Source organism: Sebastes umbrosus, chromosome 9 (assembly GCF_015220745.1).
Source record: "Sebastes umbrosus isolate fSebUmb1 chromosome 9, fSebUmb1.pri, whole genome shotgun sequence".
In the NCBI taxonomy this organism is placed as follows: domain Eukaryota; kingdom Metazoa; phylum Chordata; class Actinopteri; order Perciformes; family Sebastidae; genus Sebastes; species Sebastes umbrosus.
The window spans coordinates 6,518,282-6,542,771 of NC_051277.1; the positions used below are offsets into that span (position 1 = coordinate 6,518,282).

General features: G+C 40.3%; 2 protein-coding genes across 3 annotated transcripts in view; one reads left to right on the forward strand and one right to left on the reverse strand.

Annotated features, from left to right (window-relative positions):
• LOC119494118 (ecto-NOX disulfide-thiol exchanger 2-like) overlaps positions 1-24,490 on the forward strand; it is a 200,831-nt gene that overhangs the window by 48,116 nt on the left and 128,225 nt on the right. For both annotated transcript variants that reach the window (XM_037779745.1, XM_037779747.1), the window contains exon 2: positions 6,510-6,656. In XM_037779745.1, the coding sequence (XP_037635673.1) occupies positions 6,510-6,656 (147 nt within the window). The remainder of the gene's footprint in view (positions 1-6,509; positions 6,657-24,490) is intronic.
• Positions 20,785-22,783, reverse strand: LOC119494121 (nuclear factor 7, brain-like). Its single transcript, XM_037779750.1, has 2 exons — positions 22,564-22,783; positions 20,785-22,434 (listed from the first exon to the last, which is right to left on the reverse strand). Exon 2 carries the CDS (start codon positions 22,430-22,432, stop codon positions 20,786-20,788), a length of 1,647 nt encoding a protein of 548 aa, XP_037635678.1. The 5' UTR covers positions 22,433-22,434; positions 22,564-22,783; the 3' UTR covers position 20,785.

Sequence of the window (24,490 nt, forward strand, 5' to 3'; positions counted from 1 at the left end):
GGACACTAGCTGACGTTTCGCTGGTCTTGCAACACACTGGCGGAAAGTAGGGATGCCACGGTGAGGACATTTTTCCGCCAGTTAATAAACTCATGACAACTCCGGTGTTGCTGATTACACCGGACATTTTACAAGAAAAGATGATGCTCAATATCTGTAGAGAGCTTACTGTGATCTTTAACATTGGATGGCTGTGTCTGGCCTCTCTGGTCCAGCTTTCGCTGCAGGGGCGCTGGTTTCCACCTGGTACTATTGCGCTGCGCACACTGGCTGTGACTGCCCCGTCCTCTGTGCGGCTTCATACCAAAAGTTTACAGATCGCCTCATTAACGTTATGGTTCCCTCAAAGTGTTGGGTTTAAATCCAAAAAATAGAGGGCCCTTTTGCTTTTCTCTTTGACAACTCTCTCTTGTCCCCGTGATAAGTGTGTGAAAGCTGACCTCTGCTACTCTGTGCTGAGACTCCCTAGGGAGCAGACACTTTCACTTTCAGTTTATAATTGTAGTGTCCCTCGTCCAACTATGTATTTATATCACGCTTAGTATTTTACAAAATACAGTTTCTTTTTTAATTTAATGAATGTAGGCATTGATACACGAAAATGAACTAAATTAGTTTTATTCTATAAATAAAAGCAAAACGATGGTGGGGGCAGTGGGTAAGTAATGTAATAGGTGTTTGCCTGAACACCGTGTAACACCGGTAACACCAACTACCATGCCAAGCCTAGTGGAAACCCTGACAGAGTATGCCCGACAAGCAACTGATGCAGTGGAGACTTTCACTGGGAAAATGTTTACATGTGTCCACGACAATGCTCGCAGCATCGTGGCTGCTAAAGTAACTGGGGACTTAGTTGTCTGTTTTGTGCATACACTGCACCTAAATGATGGATTTAACCTGTTTCTGCATCGGCTTATTGTTGCAGCTGGGCGGCTTATTAGGCACTTCAACCACAGCAGCTCGAATGCAACGCACTAATGTTGTCGGTTAATGATCGGTTAACGAGGGTCGGCTATCTGTTAGAAGAAAAATTCTAAATTAGCATCCTTAACTGCTAGACAATTCAGGTTAAGGCCTTTGGAGAAGAAAATGCACCTTTCCATCTGCCTGGACACAGATGGGAGACAAGAGATACAGATTGTAGCTGAGTAAATACACATCCACACAGCGCACTAAAAGCTGCACAAACATACCAGAGTACAACTAAAAAACAACAACTTTCCAGGTGTTGTTTAGAGTGACAAGGGGTTTCTTTTTGATGCACACATCGCTACACGTTCTGAGGCCCAGAATATCTAGCAGCACCCCTGTGTGCACGCCTACTCTCTTTCACAAAACTCTGATCTTTTGGCCCTCATGTTTTCCTTTCTTTATGCTTTTGAATGTCTTGGATAAAACGTCGACAAAGATCAGCATGTAGACTGACAGCAGTAATACCAAATCAGCAACAGAAGATTAACTGACACTTTGTTCAGTCTGTCATGCGGCACCGGAGAGATGGAGAAAGAAGTCCCAGACAGATGGATGTTGATGGGCTGCAGACATCTCAGGAAAGAGAGAGCGATGCAGACGGTGAAAGGGTGCGCGTCGGTGTGTTTGATGCAACCCCAGACAGTTGCGTTACACAGACAGACAGCAGGAAGGTGGAGGACTTTTTGGGGGGAGAAATACAGGAGCAGGCTCAAGCGTGCCTGAATACTTGCATTAGTATTCACATGTGCTGTCAGAGGAAGGTTTTGATAAGGATTCTGTTTTCCAAAAAGGGAAGCAACGGAGTTAATTTGAAGAAATGTGTTTACAGGGGGACCGGAGGTAAACATGTTTTTATGTCACAGACTCTAGATTACAGCTCCACTGCTCGCAGGTGATGGTTAGAAGGGAAATACCTGCACAGATGAAGGTGTTTTATTGTACTTTGATTTGCTCATTCTCTCATATTTGGTGTTAGTAGGTAGGCAGGTAGGTGTACTTACATAAAAATGCATAGCGATAGAGGAGAAGCACACGGAAATGCAGTGAAACATAAAGACAAACTGGTGAAAGACCATGCAGAGAGAGGCTCCATCTGTCCTTGTCTAATAGTGAATGGGGGGAAGAGGCTCAGCTGAATGAAGGCAGCTATTTAAACCTCCTGTAAACACATTATGGGCCGGGTCTTGTCCAATATAGAGAATGAGACATAACAGTGATATAGAGGCTGAGCCGCATCCATAAATGCATGAAGCCGATCTCACGTCAGCATCTGCTGGCACCTTTCCGTGCATCCTGATGTGCACTAGTTACACAGAAGAAAAAGGGATGGAGAGGATTGAACTGAGCACGAGGAAACATGTCATCAACTAAGAAAAAGAAAAGATGCTTTTTAGACCAATTATCAGAACAAAAAACAAATCAAGGTGTGATCACTGTACATGTGGTATGTGAGCCCAATTTGCATGACATTAGCAGGTATATTTATAATTGGATGAATACAGGTGAAAATGCATTCAATATGAGTTAACAATGAATTGTAATCTGGATTAAATATAATATATCTGGAATTATAAATGTAGTGCATCACCATCCACACTAAAAGAGGAAGTATTTAAAGTCTTGCATGGGGAAACAACCATGAAGCAAACAGGATACCCAGAGTTTAATTGATAAAATACCATGAAATGACGGTACATGTATGTTCCTCCAGTAAGGGAAGAAAAAATTAAATCTGACTGTGTATGTTAGAGATATATAATGTATATATAGCTGAGCTGTATCAAAAATAGTTACAATCACGATTTCTAGGGCTGTCAATCGATTATAATAGTTAATTGTGATTAATGGCACATTAATGACACATTTTTTTTCTGTTCAAAATGTACCTTAAAGGGAGATTTGTCAAGTATTTAATACTCTTTTCAACATGGGAGAGGGGAAATATGTTGCTTTATGCAAATGTATATATGTATTATTGGAAATCAATGAACAACACAAAACAATCCAAACTATTGTCCAGAAACCCTCACAGGTTCTGATCTTGACTATGACTTGCCACAAACTGCATGTAATTATCATAAAGTGGGCATGTCTGTGAAGGGGAGACTCGTGGGTACCCATAAAACCCATTTTCATTCACGTATCTTGAGGTCAGAGGTCAAGGGACCCCTTTGAATATGGTCATTGCCTAGTATGACAGGGTACCAATGGATCTTTAGGTTTTCTAGTTTCATATGATACCAGTATCTTCACTCTACCTCTAAAACTGAGCCCGCTACAACCTAGACATCACAAGTTTCGTTAATACAGGGATTTCTTTTACCAATTAGTACTTGGATTTTGTGTCTAGATGTCTCCAAATGTTTTTGCTTCCTCCCTGATACTGGTACTGGATGAAAGTTAAATCTCTAAATATGCTTTTATTTACAGATAGTGAAGAGAAAATCTGGAAGAAAACACAAATAAGTCGCTCTAAGTACGTAGCTTAAAAAATAAATGGCTCAATTAAATATTAATGCTCCAAATGGCACTTTTTAAACAAGATTGTCTGGATTATGATGTTATTGGATAATAAAACGAGGAGCCCCAGAGATAGATGTTAATGTCAAAAGGAATATTGAGAGATAATATTTGAATGAATAATTCTGACCTTTCTTTTCAATGCCACGATTACATCAATTATGCTCATTTTCTAATGAGGGACAAAAATGATATCAGTCACTCTCTCACACAAGCACACAGTTATATGAATCAAAGAAGAACAAACTCACAAACAACAAACTGAACATGTTTGGAGGTAAACAGGACGATGTCTGAGTTGGATACCTGAAATTGCGTCTCATCCTCCCCTGTGAGCGATCAATACAGCTGACAGGGCCAGAGAGAGAGATTCACTCGCCGTCATCCAGATCTATTGTGTTCTGTTGAAAAACAGAGACGTGCAGGAACAGGTGTGGATTAGAAGTTGAGATGTATTTCACATTAGTGGAACTGGTGTCTTCCAAGAAGGGCTGCAACTGATGATTATTTACATTCTCGATTAATCTGTTGATTATTTTCTCGATTAATCGATTAGTTGTTTGGTCTATAAAATGTAATAAAATGGTAAAAAAATGTTGATCAGTGTTGATGAGATGACGACCTCAAATTTCTCGTTTTGTCCACAACTGAAAGATATTCAGTTTACTGTCATAGAGGAGTGAAGAAACTAGAAAATATTCACATTTAACCTGTTAAGCCCTATTCCTCGGAAATAAACGCCTAAAATAACTACCCAAAATTAATCAGGATATCTCCTCAACCATAAGGCTTAGATTCACATACGTGGTCTCATTTGAATCGTAAGAATCTAAGGAATATGATTCCATTGTATGTAAACTAAACTGTATTACCATGAATTAGAAGAAAATATACAAAAATACACCATTATGTAACAATTTATAAAGATATACACAGAATCAGAGAAGTTTGTCTTTTTTCTCTGAAAAAAAATACTCAAACTGATAAATCGATTATCAAAATAGTTAGTGATTAATTCAATAGATGACAACTAATCGATTAATCGTTGCAGCTCTACTTCCATGCCCTCCTCAGAATTATAAACAAGCAAACGATAGCTGATGTTTTAGACCGTATATGCTTGTCACTTCTCTGCGTTGTAGGAAATAGCATCTACATTGTTGTTGTAACCATCACTCAAGTATGTAACTTTATTTATTGCTCTGTTCTGTGTCAGACTATCGAGTCTGTTAAAGGAACAGAATAATAAGAAAACAAACAGGTAGAAATTAAAGTATTTATAGACTAGAACGCGGCTCAAACCCATTAGGCAGAGTTGAGTGATTCGCTTAAAGCCCAGACACTTTTATATTTTTTGATGAGTCATATTATGTCTATGTGTGTGCGTGTGTTTGTGTGTAGACAGTCTGCCCACATTAATAACACATTTGAGGTAAGATCAGAAATTCACGCTAGCATCTCAGGATAGAAATATTTGATTGGGATTCAGTCTCTTTGGTGTTTTCTAGTTGTTCTTTTTTTCTTTGTTGCTCATTATGTCTCTTCTTCTGGCAGTCTGTCATGCTTTTTGGAAGATTGTTTTTGGACATTACTAATGACTTTCAATCAGATATTTTCCCATTATTTCAGACGTTATCTTTGTTTTAAATGTTGTCTTTCAATTTTGAAAGATAATAGGGAGCAAAGGTCATCATGAAAAAAAAGTGTGGTTTGTTATGTGTGTTACGCAGACATCTAGCATACCATTGCAAAAATGATCAATACTTGAAAGTCTTAGGACTCTTAAAAATTATTTTTCTCTAAAGAAAGTGTGTGTGTGTGTTTGCATGAGACAGTTCATGTCATCTTGTAACAAAGCAACCACTCCATTGCTGTACATTCAAAGTTACACAGCCTGTTTCAAGAAAATAAACAGCCAGTGCCAGAAGGTCAGGTTATGAAAGGCAAAGTATTTGATGAGTCAGTGATATTGATCAAACCGCTCTGTCAAATCCCTGCAGATCTGCTACACTTCACTCACAAAATGACCATTTGTTTTTCAATTACTCACCCTGTGTTACCTTGAATTCTTGAAGAAAACTTTCTCGCATGCCTCCATGGGGGAACGAAGAATCAAAAAACGGAGAAGACTTGATAGGGCCTTGCTCAAGGGCACCTCAGTGGTGGTAATCACAGAGTGGCAAGTGCTACTTCTACACTTTCCCCACCCAGATTTATCCTGCCGGTCCAGGGGATTGAACCGCAGATGAGAAAAGATGTGTTTTGAGGCAGGACTGGAATATGGTGAGGGAATCGGAGTCTCTGATGAGATTGGGGAGTGAGTTCCAGAGCTTGGGAGCTGCCCTGGAGAATGCTCTGTCCCCAAAGCTGCGGAGTTTGGACTTGGGGGTGGAGAGTAAACCAGCTGAGGTGGATCTGAGGGACCGTTGAGGTTGGTAGGGGGAGAGGAGTTCAGAGAGATAGGGGGGTGCAAGTTGGTGGAGGGCTTTGTAGGTGAGGGTCAGGATCTTGTAGGAGATCCGGTGGGAGACGGGGAGCCAGTGAAGGTCTTTCAGGACTGGGGTGATATGATGCCATGATTTGGTGTGGGTGAGGAGTCGGGCAGCTGCATTCTGGACCAGTTGTAGTTTATTTATGGAGGTGTTGCTGATGCCATAGAGGAGTGAGTTGCAATAGTCAAGGCGGGAGGAGATGAAGGCGTGGATGAGTTTCTCTGCTGTAGGGGGTGTGAGGGACGGACGGATTTTTGCGATATTGCGGAGGTGGAAGAAGGATATTTTGACCAGTTGGCGGATGTGGGGCTCGAGGGAGAGGGTGGAGTCAAAGATCACGCCGAGGTTGCGTGCCTGGGGGGAGGGGGAAACAGAAGTGCCAGTTAGAGAACCACCACTGCCCCAAATGGTCATTTAGTGGATGAAGTATTCCTTTAAGATACAAACTGCTGTGTGTGACCATAGCTGCTTGTACACCATTGTATTGTCTCATGTAACGTGGTTCTTGTTGTCATCTTTTAGGGCTCAGCGCTCTGCCCTTTGACCCGACGTCCAGCGGCGACCCTCTCCACTTCAACAGCTCCAACGGGCCGCTGGTGACAGAATGTCCTTCCCTGGAAAACACCGCTGAAAACGGCAAGAAGAGGAAAAGACCCAGTCTGCCTCCAGGTATTGACAATACAGTAAAGTCACAACACTAAAGAATAAAGAAACCTGTCCTCTCTGGTTTTTTCGATAATGCTCATATACTGTTATGTGTTGTGCTACACGGGGCCCGGCCTGGAATTACAGTGGCTCACTTTGTCTGGTTGGATGTTTCCTGATGGAATGTAATTTAAATGCTACCAGCATCAAATAACTGCTGGTGAGAGATAAACTATAATCCTGTTATTTTGAGGCAGTCTGAAAGAAATAGCCTTGTTTGGTCTTTGCCGTTTTTTGATTAGCTTGCTGTAGCCCGCGGCTCTGCTTGTCTGGACTGTTTGGAGGTCACACGGCTAAAACCAGGAAGCTGCACGGCGGAGATTTCACATCCGCCTGCCTCTCGCCATGCCAACAGTCCCGCCAATCAAAAAGCCCTCAGCTTCCTCACGCACACTGACCTGTTATGTACAAAACACTGTGATGTCTTTGTGTGCACATGGATAGTCTCTGCCTGTGTGTGTGTGTGTGTGTGTGTGTGTGCGCAGATGCTCATCCAGTGAGCCTAATTTTAATCAGGGCCAGTGTGCTGTCTAATTAAAGAAGGACTTCCTAATGAATTGCATTATGAGCAGTAGAAAGAAGAGGGCCCTTAAGACAGAGAGGTGTTGCTCTATGTTTTCATCTGTCAGGGTGACACTAATTGGTCTGGATTTACAATCTGGCAGAGATACACAGGGCCTCCAAATTAACTAATATCAGTACTTGCAGGGCAGAGCTAACTCACTGGTGGTGCTCATAGTCAAACACGGCTGGTGGAACCTCGCACTAGCCGGATAACATAAACGGCTTATTTTTCTCCTGCCAACGACAGTCGCCAGCAGTTCCATCAAAGATGTGTGTGCTTTGTGCTGTTATAGATTTAATTCCCAGAGGTAGAGATAAGATAGTCCACCTGGAGAGAATCTGCACATGACCCATCTTTCTTTCAGTCTCACCACTGGCTAGTGTTACCAATTATGTAAGGTAGATAGTGTTTCTCCCCAGTCAACAACAGTGTTGGCCTTGAGAGCGCCATCTTCTTAAATCTAAAACAAACAAAGGTTTACTATTTTAGGCAGCTGAGATTGCTTTTCAATTCAAAAATATATCTTGTTTCTCCATAATGACAGTAAAGAGCTAATAAATATATAATAGCTACTATGTATTGCAACACTTTCTAGGGTGTACTGTGACCCGACCCAATGTATGCTGGGAAACAATACTTTTGTCAATGCAAGGGGATCATGGCTCGAGACTAACGGCGTCCCGTCGTTCCGGGACGAAAGAAAGTTTCCCTGATAATTCTACATTGTGAACAACAAATCGGCAGGAGGTAGAGCAAGTTGACGTTAGCTGTTAGCAGCTGGCGGGAAGCACAGTCCTACTTGGCTAACCGCTAACATCCAGAGATTGCATTGAGATACATTATGATGCGTTCAAGTAAGTAAATATAAGTTGTGGACTGCCGTTTTGAAGCCTCAAGTTTGGCATTTTGGCCGTCACCATCTTGGTTTTTGGCTATTGACTTCTTGTTTTTTTGCAACCAGACGTGACCCGAGAGGGTGGAGTTAAGAACATCCGAACGCTGAATAAGACGTTTCTAGGTGACCAAAATGTTACAAAAATGTTACAACTCAACCTATGAACTGAAACACAGACAACTCCCAGACTGGACAACGCCGTGGTAGCGACCTGCCAATCACAAGGTAGCCTCGCCCTAAAGCATCCCCTGCTTTATGGTCTATTTGACTCTAAATGTGACCATAATTTACTAAATGAACATCATGCTGTATTGAAGAAGACTTAAAACTAGCGATTGAGACCATAAACTCATGTTTACAATGTTTACTGAGGTAATAAATCAAGTGAGAAGTAGGCTCATTTTCTTCTATACAATCACACTTTGTTTGCAACCAGAGGAGTCGCCCCCTGCTGGCTATTAGAAAGAATGCAAGTTTAAGTGGCTTCACTTTTCAGAACCGCAGGTTGCCTTCTGGTCGTAACCTGTTTTGATTCTGTGACCTGTAAATGTCCACGTATTAAACTTGCAGAGGTGTACAAATCTTGACATTACTGAAAAATGTACGGTGAGTGAAATATGTGGAAATAAGGTTTTCCCAGTCTGCAGCTTCTCTTTGTCTTTTATAATTTTTTGGGGTGTTGGACTTCAACCACTTGTCTCACAGATTAGTGGCTGCTTCCTTCCATCCAGGTGTTGCTATTTTCTTTTTGTCACACTCTGATAATACAACCAAGGGTGCCTTAAGATGAGTTAACTCAGCCTCTTCTCAGTTTTTACATTTTTTACTTTGTTGTTTAAGTGTCCTCTCCTTCCCACAGTCTTTCTCTGTTTTGTTCAGAAATATGAATTTGGAGGAGACGTACACCTACCGCAACAAATAAATCCAGTGAAATAACTAAAAGAACAGGTGCAGCAGGCACATTTATAAAAGCGACCTTTGTGACAACAGCTTCAATGGGTATAAAAAGCGAGAGTCCCAGAGTTACAGTGCGGTATGACTCACCACAATTTGTGCATAAAGGAAAACAGATGAGCTTAGCATGGTTTTTACATTTTATTTTTCCTTTTTATAGACACTATCTTGTTATTTATTAACCGCAGTGTCCTTTGGATTAGTTCACTCAAGCGCTGTCTGCTCTACTGACTGACTCAAAACCACAAACAGACAGCTAGAAATAAAGGAAGTCCATTTTGTATATAGTCAGTGAAAAAATGTGTGAGTATGGTCTGCTCAGATTAAAGCCTGTCAGAAAGCCTTAAGATCAAAGCTTTTGTGGAGAGCAAATCTGATCTGTCACTGGAAAAGCCACCCAGATTTTTTTCCTTCCATCCAAGAGATACAGTAGAGAGAAAAGTCACTCATCCATTATTTTTCCTCTCCGTCAGTTAGTCAAGTTATGAACACTTTTATAATAAAGGTGCCAATAAAGCAGGAGAAGTGCACAACAATCATTATGACACCTCTCGCTGCGGTTCCTCTGTATTTACTCACAGTTTTGAGGAAAAACAACAGGAAACTTTAAAGGTGCTCTATACGATATCCAGAGCATTAATTTTGCAGGAATTAGCTGTTGTCTATGTAAAGATATAGAGGAGTAATGTCTACCTGAGCAGAGAATGAAGTCGCTCTCCCTCTGTGTGTGTTGTTATCCGAGCTTCTCTGTGTTTTGTTGACGTAGCCGGGCCGGCCGCACACGCTTTTAGTTCATGTTCATGCAGGTGAGCGTGCCCCACTGGCTAGCTTATGGCAGCCGCTCTGCACTGCTTTCATACGGCGGTTACAGATGATAACGGCGTCCCGACCGACGGTGCCGTTGCGGAAGCGTAGCACCCATTCTCTGGTTCCCCCCACCCCAGGTTAACACTGTTAGCACTGGGAGCTGCCGGCTCAGCCGTCGCCGTGTGGAGGCATTAGAAATGCTCCCAATCTCGTATTCGGCATTTTTAATATGAAGCACATTTGGTTTACTGATATTGGAGTGTGCAATATAAATAAGAAATGCCTTGCCTGCAAAAATAGAAAATAAGAGCGATAACCAAACCAAACCATCATCCTTTGGCAAATATAGTGCATTACTTTTCAGTTTGATTTTCATACATTATGTGCTCATGCTGTACTCTACTAGCCTGTTAACCTGATTAATTCGGTTGGTAGCAAAGAGCTGCTGCCTGACTTGGACGCAGAAATGTCTGAGACATCTAACATAAAAAATCTGTGTATATAACTGTACTATTTTGCTCACACTGTTATAAGGCTGCGACTATCACTCATTTTAGAATCAAATATTCTGTCAATTAATCAAGGAATTTATAATGTAGGATTCAGCTGTGATTCTGCTGTTCCTCAGAACCGCCTCATGGAGCCTCTAGCACGGCTGTAGACGCTTGTATTGTTTAAAAAGGAAGAACAAATGAGGAAAGTCAAGTAGGCCAGATCTCACTTGGTGTTATTTATAATTGCACAGTGATGAAAGTAATTAAATAATGAATAATAATAAAAACATGTGGCTCAAGTGCTGCTTAATTGGTGCAAGCTCTGTTGGTGAGTGTTTTTTCCAGTGGCTTTAGGCATATGAATGTATTTGCATGCCACTGCTGTTACGATTTGGAGAGCAGGCAGCAGGGGAAGGAGCCAAACGCAGCCAAAAGCCTGACTGGTGCAGTTAAATGATTTATTAAATGAAGGCTTAAACACTGAGAGTCCAAGATGCAGACAGGTAGGCCGAGAAGCAAACAAAACTCCGTACAGCAACGAAAAACAAACCGACAAAGACCAAAGGAACTGATATAAACAGTGACTGACTAATGGGGAGGTGGGAACTGGTGACTGCAGGCTTAACGAGAGATCGGTGAAACTAATCAGGACGGGGTAGACCGTCAAAACTGCTGGGAAAACACACAAATGCAGGAAGTGAAGTGATCTGAAACGAGAGGAGAGGTGAGCAATAAAGTAAAACAGGAAGAACTAAACATGAATGATCGACAGGAAACAAACTAACAAACTGCAAGCACTAAACTATTATTGCAAGTTAGACAGTGTGCGGGAGTCTATTTTTATCTATTCGTCCCCCTCCTACGCACCTGTCTCATGACATTCTTCCTTTCTGACATGAAACAAACAAAACATAACCAAAGGGCAGGGCAGATTATGACAACTGTAATTCTTATACACAGCATGACACCCCTTGTTGTGCTTAAAGATACCACTTACCACTGGCAGGTGTCTTTTAAAACTGGTATGGCACTGGTGGTTCCTATCCTTGTAGGCGAGCTTGCAGGGCTTGCCTTATCTCAGTTGTTCTCAAACTTTTTCTGTCATTCCCCCCTTTTGGAGGACGAAAACATTTCCAACGTCAAAACACGAGTTCCGCATGACATTTCACCCCCCAGTCATGGGCGCATCACACACTTGAGAACTACTGCTGCCACCTGAAGCTTTGTGTATACTCGCGCATGCACCGTGGCGCCGGCCTCCTATTCTCCTAAACGCCAGAGGGCAAACAAACTATATATTCTGTGAAGAAGCAAGAAGTCAATGAGTGTTACCGGCAAAATACCATAGACCAAACTCCTCACTGCTGGGGAGGAATAGTAATGAACTGTAAACTCATATTCATGGACATATTTAATCACCGTTATACAATCCATGTAAAGAGAGGAGTCAAATATTCAAATATATATTTGTTATAATGAAACAAAGGTTGAAAGGTTTCATGTCCTGTAAACAATTTGTTTTGGATGGCAAAATGTTAACTCACATGTAGATTTCTAAGATCTTCTGCTCTAAAAAACGAATTGGCCGTCTTTGTAATTCATTATTTTACTTCTTAGTTTACATTATTTGCTTTTTTCTTATTGTGGCAGCCATGTCTGAAAAGCCCCCGTGCACGCAGCATGCGCCTAGTTACAAAAATTCAGAGGTGCTCAACCAAGCGCTGCGGCAACTTGCGGAGCTTTCATGCTTTACGCACCTACGTGATGATGTCATTGTTGGCTGCTAGGGCTGTCCTGAATACCAATTTTTTGGGCTTCGAAGCTTCGGTGAGAAATATTCAAAGGTATTCGAAGCTTTGCAGCACGGCGCCGCAGGCTGACATGTTCTTCTGTCTGTCTGTCTGTCTCCATCTCACCCTTTTTAGTGCCGCTGTTGTAAACACATGCACCTCTACACACAACAAGCAGCGATATCCAGCTGAGAATTTTATTAATAATGAATGTTGAAGTTGAATAATGAATAATGTTTACGGGATTATTCCTTATGTCATGGGCTATTTTGGGATTTATACTTCAGTATTACATACTTATACAAAAAAAAAAACGAAGCATTCGATAATTGATTTAGAGTTAGGTTACCATGGCAACAGTCGAAGCTGCCGCGCTAGTCCTGTGCTAGTGCTGTCGTGCGGCAGCGCATGTTTAATGGTTTGTGGTGTTTTTACTGCCTGATTCTGCTTTTTTCTCTTTTTCATTTTCTCTTTTCTCCATTTTCAACTTGGAAGGTCAATACACAGCATCAGTTCTTGGTGTGACAGTGATAAATGTATATGGACTTGTTTGCTATATAATACTTTCATGGATGAAACAAAGGATTTGAAGCAAAACATTTGATTTGAGGATTTTTATGATTTGAATAACTCCAGTTTCTTGAGTAATTGTTTCAGCCCTATACTGAAACATGTAGCCACATGTTGTTGCAGAGCATGTAGAGCCTGTGTAGAGAACGCGTGTTTAGCTTGAAAGCTAATAATAGCCCAACTAACAACTGAATCCTATGGAGCATTGTTCCATCAGGCTAATGAGTAGTGCCCGGTAATGGCAGATCAATGATTACAGATGATTAGTGTTTCCCTGAGCCGGCTATGACTCCACTGTCTATCAGCTGTAGCTGCTCGCTAACTTGAAGTCACTCCCTGAAGGACGGGTAGCTAAATGATGGAGGTCTGCAACAGCTGGAGCTGTGGATTTACTGGCTTAGAGGGTGTGATTCTGTCTGGCTCCGGGTCGTTTTCCAGCTTCAGTCAGGTCCTCCGGCCCTCTGAGGACAACTGATGGAGCACCGACTCATTAGCAGCCATGTGGATTTAGTCTCGTTAAGGGACCCTAATGGATAGATTTATCTCATTACATTTGGCACTTCATTAGATACACATACTGTGGGACAAAGGCATGTGGTCCTGTCGAAACATGGACACAACACACACACACACACACCACATGATGTACTTGTATTTTTCACAAACTGTCATTCATTGAGCCAGTGTAATTACCCTGACCAATGTACTCAGAGACTGCATTTATGATCTAACACTGTGGGACAAACATCCTGTTAGGAAAAATTGAGACAGACATGTAGTTTATGAACTTTCTCAAGCCTGACAGGTCCAACAGTTCTCCTCACACCAGGGGGTGTTCAGTCGTCATTTGATCTGAACATCAACATGTTAATATGCTCACAATGGCAATGCTAACATGCTGATATTTAGCAAGTATTAGGTTTACCATGTTCCTCATATTTAATGTCCTATCTGTTCATGTTAGCAATAGGGCTGCGTATTGGCAAGAATCTGGAGCAACGATACGTATCATGATACTTTGGTTACGATTCAATATATTGCGATATATTGTGATACTGTAAGCAAGGTAATATATTATATTTTTAAATAAAATTTCAAGAAAACTGTCATAGTATAAAGAACACACCACCATATGCATAAAATCGGAGTAAAATTTTTACTTTTTACTTTTACTTCATGCAATCAGAACAGTGGGATCTGCATTCATCACAGTCCCTGTAACATCCAACAACAGAGCACTACTTTGAGAGAGCACATACACTGAGATGGTACATCTATTTCAAATTAAATAAAGTATTGACTGAGGTAATCTTTGCATGTAAACTATTAATTAAAAATCAATAGTGTTTTTGAGAATCACAGTATCACAGAACATAATATCACGGTACTTGATATTTTCCAATATTTCCAATATTTTCTTACACCCCCTAGTTAGCATCCTAATATTCGCTAATTAGCACCAAAAACAAAGTAACACTGAGGATGATGGGAATATCATTAGTTTTTCAGGTATTTGGTCATAAACCAAGGTATTGCACGAATGGAGATTTTGACCTGATTATGGCACTAAGGTTAAAAGGTCACCAAACTTATTACAATACATCCCGAGGGTACCATGAATGGCTGTACCAAATTGCATGCCAATCCATCCAATAGTTGTCAAGACATATCAATTTTAATTTCAGTTTCACCACCAAGTGACCGACCAATATTGCCATCCTAGAGCCACGCCGCTAGTGAGGCTTAAAATGTATCAAGCTATGTTTTAAAAGTATTGAATATATATGAATTCTATGTTACCCAGTATATGTCAGGGCTTAACTTCAACGTTGAAATCAATCCAACCCTATAGGTGTTAATTAACAGACTGCAGATAGTACGGACTGCAGTAATGAGATCATATGTAGCTGAGTGGAGACACATGTCCACAAACTCAGTAGGTGTATATCCTATATAGTATAAATAAGAGTATAAGAATAAGAAAATATTTTGAATTTGAATATTTAATAGCTGGAACGTGACTAACGAAGGTACCATGCGTGCTTTAATAAAAAGCCTTGCGTCATTGGGTTGGTGACTCAAACACATTCATCATCTTTTCAGCTGCAAACTCTTTGTGGTTCAATTATACAGAAGTTATACACTTTTCATTATTCACTCTTGCACTTCTCCTCACTAGCGTCTCTTTTCAAGCAGTGCATAACAAAGACCGCCTCAGGGCCTCTGTCCAAACTGCTGGAGTTATCCAGTTTTTTTTATATTGGTATCAGCATTTCACAGCAGTCCGGGATGGTCTTCTCTTTGCGGTTCTGTTGCGATTAAACAAAAAGCAGAATGAGCAGTTATAAAGCTGCTGGTGTGTTGGAGGAGCGTGAGTTCACTCATTGAGTGGATCAATAGCAGTTACATGTGATGTGCTCTTGGTTAGCTTCACAAGACTAGACTAGACTGCACTAGAAGCAGTACAGTGCACACTCCAGGACTGTGCCTTTAATTAGACAGGAACCTGAGACTGGTGAAACTGTCTTTGTTGACAAGCCCCCTTCATAAAGAGCCTGTTTCCATGACAGTATTACACTGGAGCACATTTGAAATACACTAGAGCGACTATATTTAAACCACAGATGAGGCTAGTGCAGCAGTTTATTCAGCCTGCATGATTAAGCAAAAAACAAATCTACTTTCAGCCTTGTGTTGTAAAGAAGAAAAAATATATTAATAAATGAAAATGCAGTCTCACATTAACCTTTGTAAGAGCCACTATAAGAAAGGATTTTGAGGAAGGTTTACCTGAACTGTTCAATATTGCGGAAACATTTAATCAAACACAGGTTCAAGGTCACTGTGTACTAAAATAATATTTGAATATTGAGATAACAGAAAAAAGTAAAAGAAATTGCTGTAAGATGGAATAACTTCAATTCTGACTGATTTATTAGGTGAATAGTACAAAGATCAAATCCCTGTTACCATGAGCAGTGATGGAAGTTAACTACTGTAAATACATGTACTCCATTACTGTATTGTAGTTTTGGTACTTGTACTTGAGTATTTCAATTGTATGCTACTTCATACTTTTAGGGCTGTCAATCGTTTAAAATACTTAATCACAATTAATTGCACATTTTTTTATCTTTTCAAAATGTACCTTAAAGGGAGATTTGTAGTGTTTAATACTTTTATCAACATGGGAGTGGACGAATATGCTGCTTTATGCAAATGTATGTATATATTTATTATCAGAAATCAATTAGCAATACAAAGAAATGACAAATATTGTCCAGAAACCCTCACAGGTACTGCATTTAGCATAAAAAATATGCTCAAATCATAACATGGCAAACTGAAACCCCACAGGCAACAACAGCTGTCAGTGTGTCAGTGCGCTGACTTGACTATGACTTGCCCCCAAACTGCATGTGATTATCATAAAGTGGGCATGTCTGTAAAGGGGAGACTTGTGGGTACCCATAGAACCCATTTTCATTCATATATCTTGAGGTCAGAGGTCAAGGGACCCCTTTGAAAATGGCCATGCCAGTTTTTCCTCGCCAAAATTTAGCGTAACTTTGGACGCTATTTAGCCTCCTTCATGACAAGCTAGAATGACATGGTTGGTACCAATGGATTCCTCAGGTTTTGTAGTTTCATATGATACCAGTATCGTCACTACTAGCTTTAATACTGAGTCCACTACAACCTAAGAATGTGTTACTGTGGCGTTAACTTTGACAGCCCTAATACTTTTACTCCACTGCATTTATTCCACAGATATAGTTACCAGTTTACTTTACTTTTTTCATACAAAACATGTGATCAGTAAATAAAATCTGATGCATTGTTATAGATTAAAGCACCAAACGGAGTATAAAGTAGTTAATAGTAGTATTAATTTCACCAGCTACACCCTGAAGAGGCTGCTTACACAGTAACCCATCAATAATAATGATCCAATACCATCATCTAATATTAGAACTCTGAGCTCTGAGACGATCCATTGTGCTGCATAATGACTACTTTAGGTACTTTAAGTACATTCAACTGTTAATATTTAGATACTTTTACTTTTTGAATGCACTTTTTTAGATTTTCACATGTTAGTACTTCTACTGTTACTAAAGTAAAATATCACTGACCGTTAGCAGTAAAACAAAGCTGTGTTCGCATAACATTAACCTGAGATGTATTCATACAACACCTTCACATTTCTATTCCCATTTTGCAGATAACCTGTTTTCACTTGAGATATGGCATGCAATTATCTGTGTCAAATCATTAAAAGCTCATTCCCCCTGTTTGTGAAAGGCAGAATTAACATTATTTTTCAAACCACAGTGGGAGAGAAAACGAAAATGGATTATTTTGCGAGTCGTGGCTACAAAATTGCTAAGTGTATGTTGTGTGAATCTGAGGCTGTCAAGAGAATCTCTAATTTGTGTTTATATTCCTCAAAGTGACAGATGCACTCTAATTGCATATTGAAGTAAATCAGCATTCAGTGTCTTTATCTGTTGGCAGGATTTCTTGGATTGTTGTGGGTGTTCTTTCAAGTGTACGGTCCGGATGAAAAAAAAATCAAGATTACTGTTTGCAAATTCCTAAATCAACTTTATTATAATTGTTACCCCTTATTACATTTCAGTCAAACATCACATAGTAAACATCTCTATATTCATCACACTTTAGGTCTGCATTTTCATCAACAAATTCATATTTTTTACAACTAATTAAAAGAATGAAATGTCAAAAACAGAGAATGACCACCACAAATTCTCAGACTTCAAAGTGATGTCTTCAAAAATGATTTGTTTTGTCCGAGCAACAGAGCAAAAGTCAAATGACTTGAATCTACGGTGATATATAACAGAGAACATATGAGAATTGTTGATTAATTTTCAGTTTATTATCAAATTAATTCATTGACTGATCATTTCCGTAACAATACAGACAGTTAATTCACTTCTATATAACGTGTACATACAGTGTCACTGCTGTTTTTTAACAACTTGAAACTCCAGTTTTGTTGATTTCCCCCCCCCCTTTTTGTTATCCTGTATTTTCAGATTGCATGGTCCTCTTTGATTAGACATTGTTATTTATCTCCTTCACTCAATACCAAAAATGTATGATCATCAAAGAAAAACGGGTGATTGTTATTAACAGACATTATGGAGATTCAGTACAAGAGTTTTATCCAACAGCTCCACACACTCATTTTCCCAGTATGTGGTCTCTCAGCTCTGAAATCTTAATGAAACAACAATTCAGTGGGCCATTCTGACCGACTCTCCTAAAGCTCCTCAGCTACTTTATATCCAGATAAGATTGTTATTATTATTAGATTATTATTGTTAATAACCTCATTTAAGAGACAACAAGCATCGTGACAAAAAATAAAAGAAGTCCAGCAAATTAAGTAACATAATACTTTGTCCGGCCCGTCTATCAGCAGCACAACATCATTTGTCTGACTTCCAAAACCGTTACAGATTGCTGTTAAATCAGTAACTATGTGACAACACTATGGTTAAATACATCACCCCACAAAATGACCATTTGTGTATCAATTACTCACCCCGTGTTACCTTGAAGTCTTGACTAAAACTTTGTTTTCCTCACATGCCTCCACTGTAAACGAAGAATCAAAAATCGGAGAGAAGTCTTGATAAATTAAATAAAAGTAAATCGGGACTGTGTTTAACAAAAGCAAAACTATATCACAACAACCGTTTACAAACTCTCACACGACTCATGCAGTATAATCCAAGGCTCATTTATCCAGTCGTATTCTCACTACTTCCCAAACACAGGCATTTATGCTAAAACCTTAATTTTTTTTTTTTTTTACTAAACACTTTTGTATAAACAGTCTCACGCTGGTGCAGGCACGCTACTTGTCCATGTGAATCTGAAATTATGTTTTCCGTGGAGGCATGCAAGAAGTTTTCTTCAAGAATTCAAGATAACACTGGGTGGTTTTAGGCACAAAAACAACTTGGTTAGGTTTGGGGAAACACTATGGTTCAGGTTAGAATGAGTACTTTATGAAAGTTAGGGGACCTTCGTTGTCATGGTTACAATAATAAACATGTGGTTAAACTTCGGGAATGATCGTGATCATGCTTTTTAAAAATCAGTCATCCTTCTTTTGCTCCTATGACCTCCAGAGGGCTTTGGCACTCAACATACGGCGATTTGACTGATGCAATTGTTCTTCTTGGGAGAACAGTGTCAAAAAAAAAACTAAACATCTACACAACTCTAAAAACACAAACAGAAATAAATGTTACCCACCGGCAAACAAACAGACTTTAATTGGCTTTGCTCAATAAACAGTTGCTTAAAGTCTCTCCTAACCAGACAGATTGGCTTTGTTTGAACTTGGAAAGCAGGTTTGACTGATTTTAATTAGAGGAAATGGCGTTATGTGCCAGTCAGGCTCCAGTGTTGTGACTGATGCATTCAATAACTACACTTTTAACTGAATAACATTAATTGATAGAGAAAATCCGGAGCCACATTAGAAGAACAGATTAATTTCTTTGAATAATTTCTGTGCTGATTTATTTATTCATTGCTGGTTGTGTAACGGGGGGGCGGGGGTGGATACGCTGTCCTGATGTGCATCCCATGTCGTGTTTACCGTGTTCACGAGAAGAGTCCATATCAACGCCCCCCTCTTGTTGTATTCACGACCTTGTAGGTGGAAAGTTTCTTAACGCTCCGATTTTACAAGTTGTGACGTGTTTGTTGACGTTGTCAGAAATGGCGGAGGCCATGGAAGTTAATTTTTCAGTGCATAAAAAGTGAATATATTGTAATTTTAGTTGTATATTGTTTTTCTTCATAATTTTATACTAAGTCTGAGTATTCTCAGCAGCCTCATCTTCTTCCTCTGTCATTATGTCTTTGTATTTGTTAACACAAAGTTGTTTTATCAGCACTAATTTCTTTAACGCATTAATGCAATCGTTCTTTTGGAGGTTGTAGAGGGCTCAGTTTTAAAGCTAAAAGTACCAACCATGTCTTACTAGCTTGTCATGAAGGAGGTTAAATAACGCTCCAAACTTACGCTAAACTTTGGTGAGGAAAAACTGGCATGGCCATTTTCAAAGGTGTCCCTTGACCTTTGACCTCAAGATATGTGAATGTAAATGGGTTCTTTGGGTACCCACGAGTCTCCCCTTTACAGACATGCCCACTTTATGATAATCACATGCAGTTTGGGGCAAGTCATAGTCAAGTCAACACACTGACACACTGACAGATGTTGTTGCCTGTTGGGTTTCAAGTTGCCATGTTATGATTTGAGCATATTGTTTTATGCTGAATGCAGTACCCGTGAGGGTTTCTGACCAATATTTGTAATTTTTTTGTGTTGCTAATTGATTTCTAATCATAAATATATACATACATTTGCATAAAGCAGCATATTTGTACACTCCCATGTTGATAAGAGTATTAAACACTTGACAAATCTCCCATTAAGGTACATTTTGAACAGATACCATTTTGTAATATATATTATATATATATATATTAATTTGCGATTAATCACGATTAACTATTTAAATTGATTGACAGCCCTAGTATCAATCCCATCCATCATGTCATAAGTAAACAGTTCTGATATGTGGCACAAAGCAAGTGCTATAAAATATTTGTAATTCTATGTCACTCATTGTTGGTGTGTTGGCAGGCAAGAGTAGCTTTAAAATATCAAAATGAATGGCCAAAGATTTATTTTTGTAACACAGAGAGATGTATGACTGTAGTGTAGTGACACAGTGTGTGTGTGTGTATTGAATGTCCTGATGGCTGCATGTGGAGATCTACAGCCGTCTGTGTGACAGGCGACACACACTGACATGCAGCTCTGACACTGATGGATGGGAGAAACAGAATGACACACCGGAGCTTCACAGATAAAAATCATTTCAGCGCTCTACTATTGTGATCTCTCTCGGAGTCCCTCGCCCCGTCTCTTTGTCTTTCACAAATCCAGAAAAAAACAAAACTCAGCTGTTGTGTGTGACAGGCGTGATGATCAAGGGGGCTGAGTTTTTGTCACTGTCGTTAGAGCAGGGGCTGAAGAACGGAAAGAGCTTCTCGGTGAACTTGCATCCGGTGAAGGAGAAGATGCAAGCCCTGGTGTCGGCGTCGTAGAAGGAAACTTGAGCCGCCTCGTAATCAACAAACACCCCGACCTTCTGAGGCATCTCCCTCACGCGGAGGTTAACGGCAGGGCCGGCGTTGGCTGTCAACTCATTCCCCTTTCTCAGCCAAATAGTCCAGTATCCATTCGTGGGGCTCAATCTTATATCGCCATTCCTGTTGATGGACTGGTTTACCACTCCTAAATCCCAGTTTGTTTTGTCTTTAACCTGGACCTCGTAGTAGAATTTTCCCCTGGTGAAACCCTCCTTTGCAAGGACGTTAAGGACTTGTTCAAACCGCTCTGGTTTGTGTGGGAGATTCTTCTTTTTATCTCCATACGTGACTTGTTTCCCATCCGAAGAAACGTTGAGAAGAGGGTTCGCTGTGTCGGGATCCAGAGTCACATCCACAGCGTGCCGCCGCATTTCTTTCAAGTCAGGATCACACAGCATCCTTATTTCTCTCATCACTGTTGTCATCAGCGCGGCCACGGCGTCCTGCTCGGTGAACACATCACTGTTAAGAGTCACTTGGGACCAGTCCTTAACCTGGGGCTGAGTGAAGGTGAGAGTCAGGAATTTCTCAAGGAAAACCAAGGCGTCGTTGGTGAGTGCGACCTGATAAAGCTGCCCCTTTTTTTGCTTTATTTGCATAATTTCTTCCTCCAGTTCTTTAATGAAGCCTTGTCTCTCTGTTTCAATGTTTTTATGCTTCGTCTCAATTACCTCAGCCAGCTCTGCTTGGCTCCTCTTAATGTAGTCCGCCACAGCAGTCATCGCGTGCTCGCTGTACGACAGGCCCTTCGCCACATTATTTCTGCTGGCCTCCACTGAGTCTTGGATCTCACGGATTTTCTGCTGACGCGCCTGGATCATCTGATCCGAGCCTTTCTTTTCTATTCCCAGCTGGGTCTTCCTCATTTCGGCCTCCTCCTCCAGACTCACCATCTTGTGGGTTTTATGGTCACCATCTTTACAGGACTCGCACGCGAACATCTGATCCACCCTGCAAAACAGCTCCAAAGGCTCGTCGTGCGTCTTGCACATCCTGCCCTCCAGGTTCTCCACCGGGTGGATCAGCTTGTGTCTTTTCATGGCTGGAATCCTCTGATGAGGCTCCAGATGTGTCGCACAGAAAGACATGAAGCACACTAAGCAGGACTTGACGGCTGCTTGCTTCGCCCCTGGGCACCGATCACAGAGCACGTCTCCATTTCCTACTTTTTCAGGGGAACCGCAATCTTTCTGCGCTCTTTCTTGAGCAGATTTCTTGACCTTCGCGGCCATCTCAGCAATCAAAGTGTTAACCTGAAGCATTGGCCTGTTGACGTATTTCTCGTTGCACAGCGGACATTGGAGTACAGTGTTCTTAATGTCCCAGTGGGCTGTGATGCAGCCAAGACAGAAGTTGTGCCCACAGGGAATCGACACGGGTTTAGTGAACACATCCAGACAGATGGAACAAAGAAAATTATCCTCAGCAGTCATACTACTAGCAGCAGAAGCCATGTCTAGAAAACACAAGGTGAAATAAAGAAAGAAAGTTAAAGTCAATCCAGATTTATAGTTGTCTGTGTTTGAAATCACTGAAATAAACTCACTAAAGCCAAGACTATAAACATGTCAAATTGCAACTTTACCTGGAGTGTGTTGGTTTTTCTAAATCTCTCAGAACTGTAAAAGAAAGTAAAAACATGTGTCTCTTATCCTCCTTTTAGTTTCTCTTTCAGCAGTGACGTCAGAGTGCCAGTCCCCTCCCATCTCCTCATCTAACTGGAACAAGTTAACCCATTACAGGCTGCAATCCACTAGTGACCCAGGCTTAGAGCCCTTTTTTGTCTTCCTGATCCATTAGAGCTTAGTTAGAGATATGAAATGTGTCCCCAATCTTGACTTCAAAGTCTTGTACACAGCTATAAGAGCTTCTTTCAGGTGTGCATTATTCATATTACTCTTTGCACTCATTTACTTCCTTGTTGATGTATTCACAATGTTAGTGCTTCAAAAAAAAATCCCCTTTCATGTACAGTATTATGCACAAATGAAATGAAAAATATGTGACAGCACAACATGCTAAATTCAAAATGGGTTTGAGAGCATGCATGTGTTTGTGCATTTGCATTATATGAGAGTGCTTAGCGATGGCATCTGCATAATAAACTGTAAATACTCTCGTCCTGGGCACTCTCCTCTGAGGAAACAAGGCTTTGAACACAATAGCTTCTCTGCATCCTTGAAGGGCTTTGTGACAGAGGAAATAATCCTTGTACGTCAGGTTTCTGTGCAGCATTCATGTATGATTGAATATATTTCTATGGGTTTATCCACAAACAGAGCTTTGCAGGAATAAAGATGTGAGCATATAGAAATGGGCTCATGGTTGATGAAATAAAATAAAATAGATGTGAATGATATATCATACTTAACTTTTCAATAACAGATTAATTAGTGTCATTGCAGTTTGGTTCGTCAGTTACACTGGATATTAGGGCTGGGACGACACACCTTACTGCTGATTCAATACTATCACGATACTTGGGTGCCGATTCGATATGCATTGAGATTTTAAAGTATCGCGTTTCGATATTATGATTTATTGCGATTTTTGTTAACTTTTTTAACACTAGACTATGGGAAAAAGTTGAATCATGCACTTCTAGGGACTTTTACTTTGGAAAATATCTAAATTAATACAGTAATAATGTTTGATTTTCAGCCTGTATGTAGTCAGAGATGTCCTGAAGTCAGATATATCAATCAAGAATAAAGACTCTCACAAATTAGTGTTATTTTATTTTTAGTTTATAAAGGGACATGTCCAATCAATCTTATTTCCATAAATGTATTTTGTATATACAGTTCCTTTGTTAACACCTTACTTTGAAAACCGGACATAGTGACACGTGTATACTTCCTCTAACTTCTCCAAGTCCGTCGCTAGCTCTCCCGTCACCTCCGTTCTCTTTATACATCCATGGTCAGCTCCATCGGGGCCGTTTGAATGCATTTAACATAAATGTCAGTATATGTATGGTCTACAGTTGTAGCATCGGTCGTTTTGACCACGGAGATGAGAGTGACGGCTGGCTTGACAGCACGTTACCGCAGTACGATAACGTTTTCTGTCCGTGACAGAGTTAGCATGCAGCTTTAGCCGTGATGTCTAGCTCTGCTTTTCCTATCAACGTGTAAAACCCAAAGTATTTCCATACTTTACTGGATGTGTAGTGTTTACCACATTGGATTTAAAAGGTGAGGGTGCACTTTCTCATTTCGGCTCGCTGCAACCAGCTGCGGTTTGTTTTGGTTGACGGATACAGAACGGATATGACGTTACGTTACTCCGACTACAACAATAAAAGCGGTAATATCCTTTCTATCTCCGCATAGACTCAAATGAAGCAAATATACTGATTCTGGCATTAAATTTTTTTTTCAAAATCGTAAAAAAAACCACCTGGATATGTGTCTGTTTAAATATGTGTACGTGGGCGTCTGCTGTGTGCTTCATATCTCAGTATTTCAGTGCTCTGTTATTCTGCTTTGTGTTTCTTTACTGTGTGTACA

Excerpts from the sequence above, each read along its gene's own strand:
- LOC119494121 (XM_037779750.1), bottom strand. The coding sequence starts at position 22,432 with ATGGCTTCTGCTGCTAGTAGTATGACTGCTGAGGATAATTTTCTTTGT.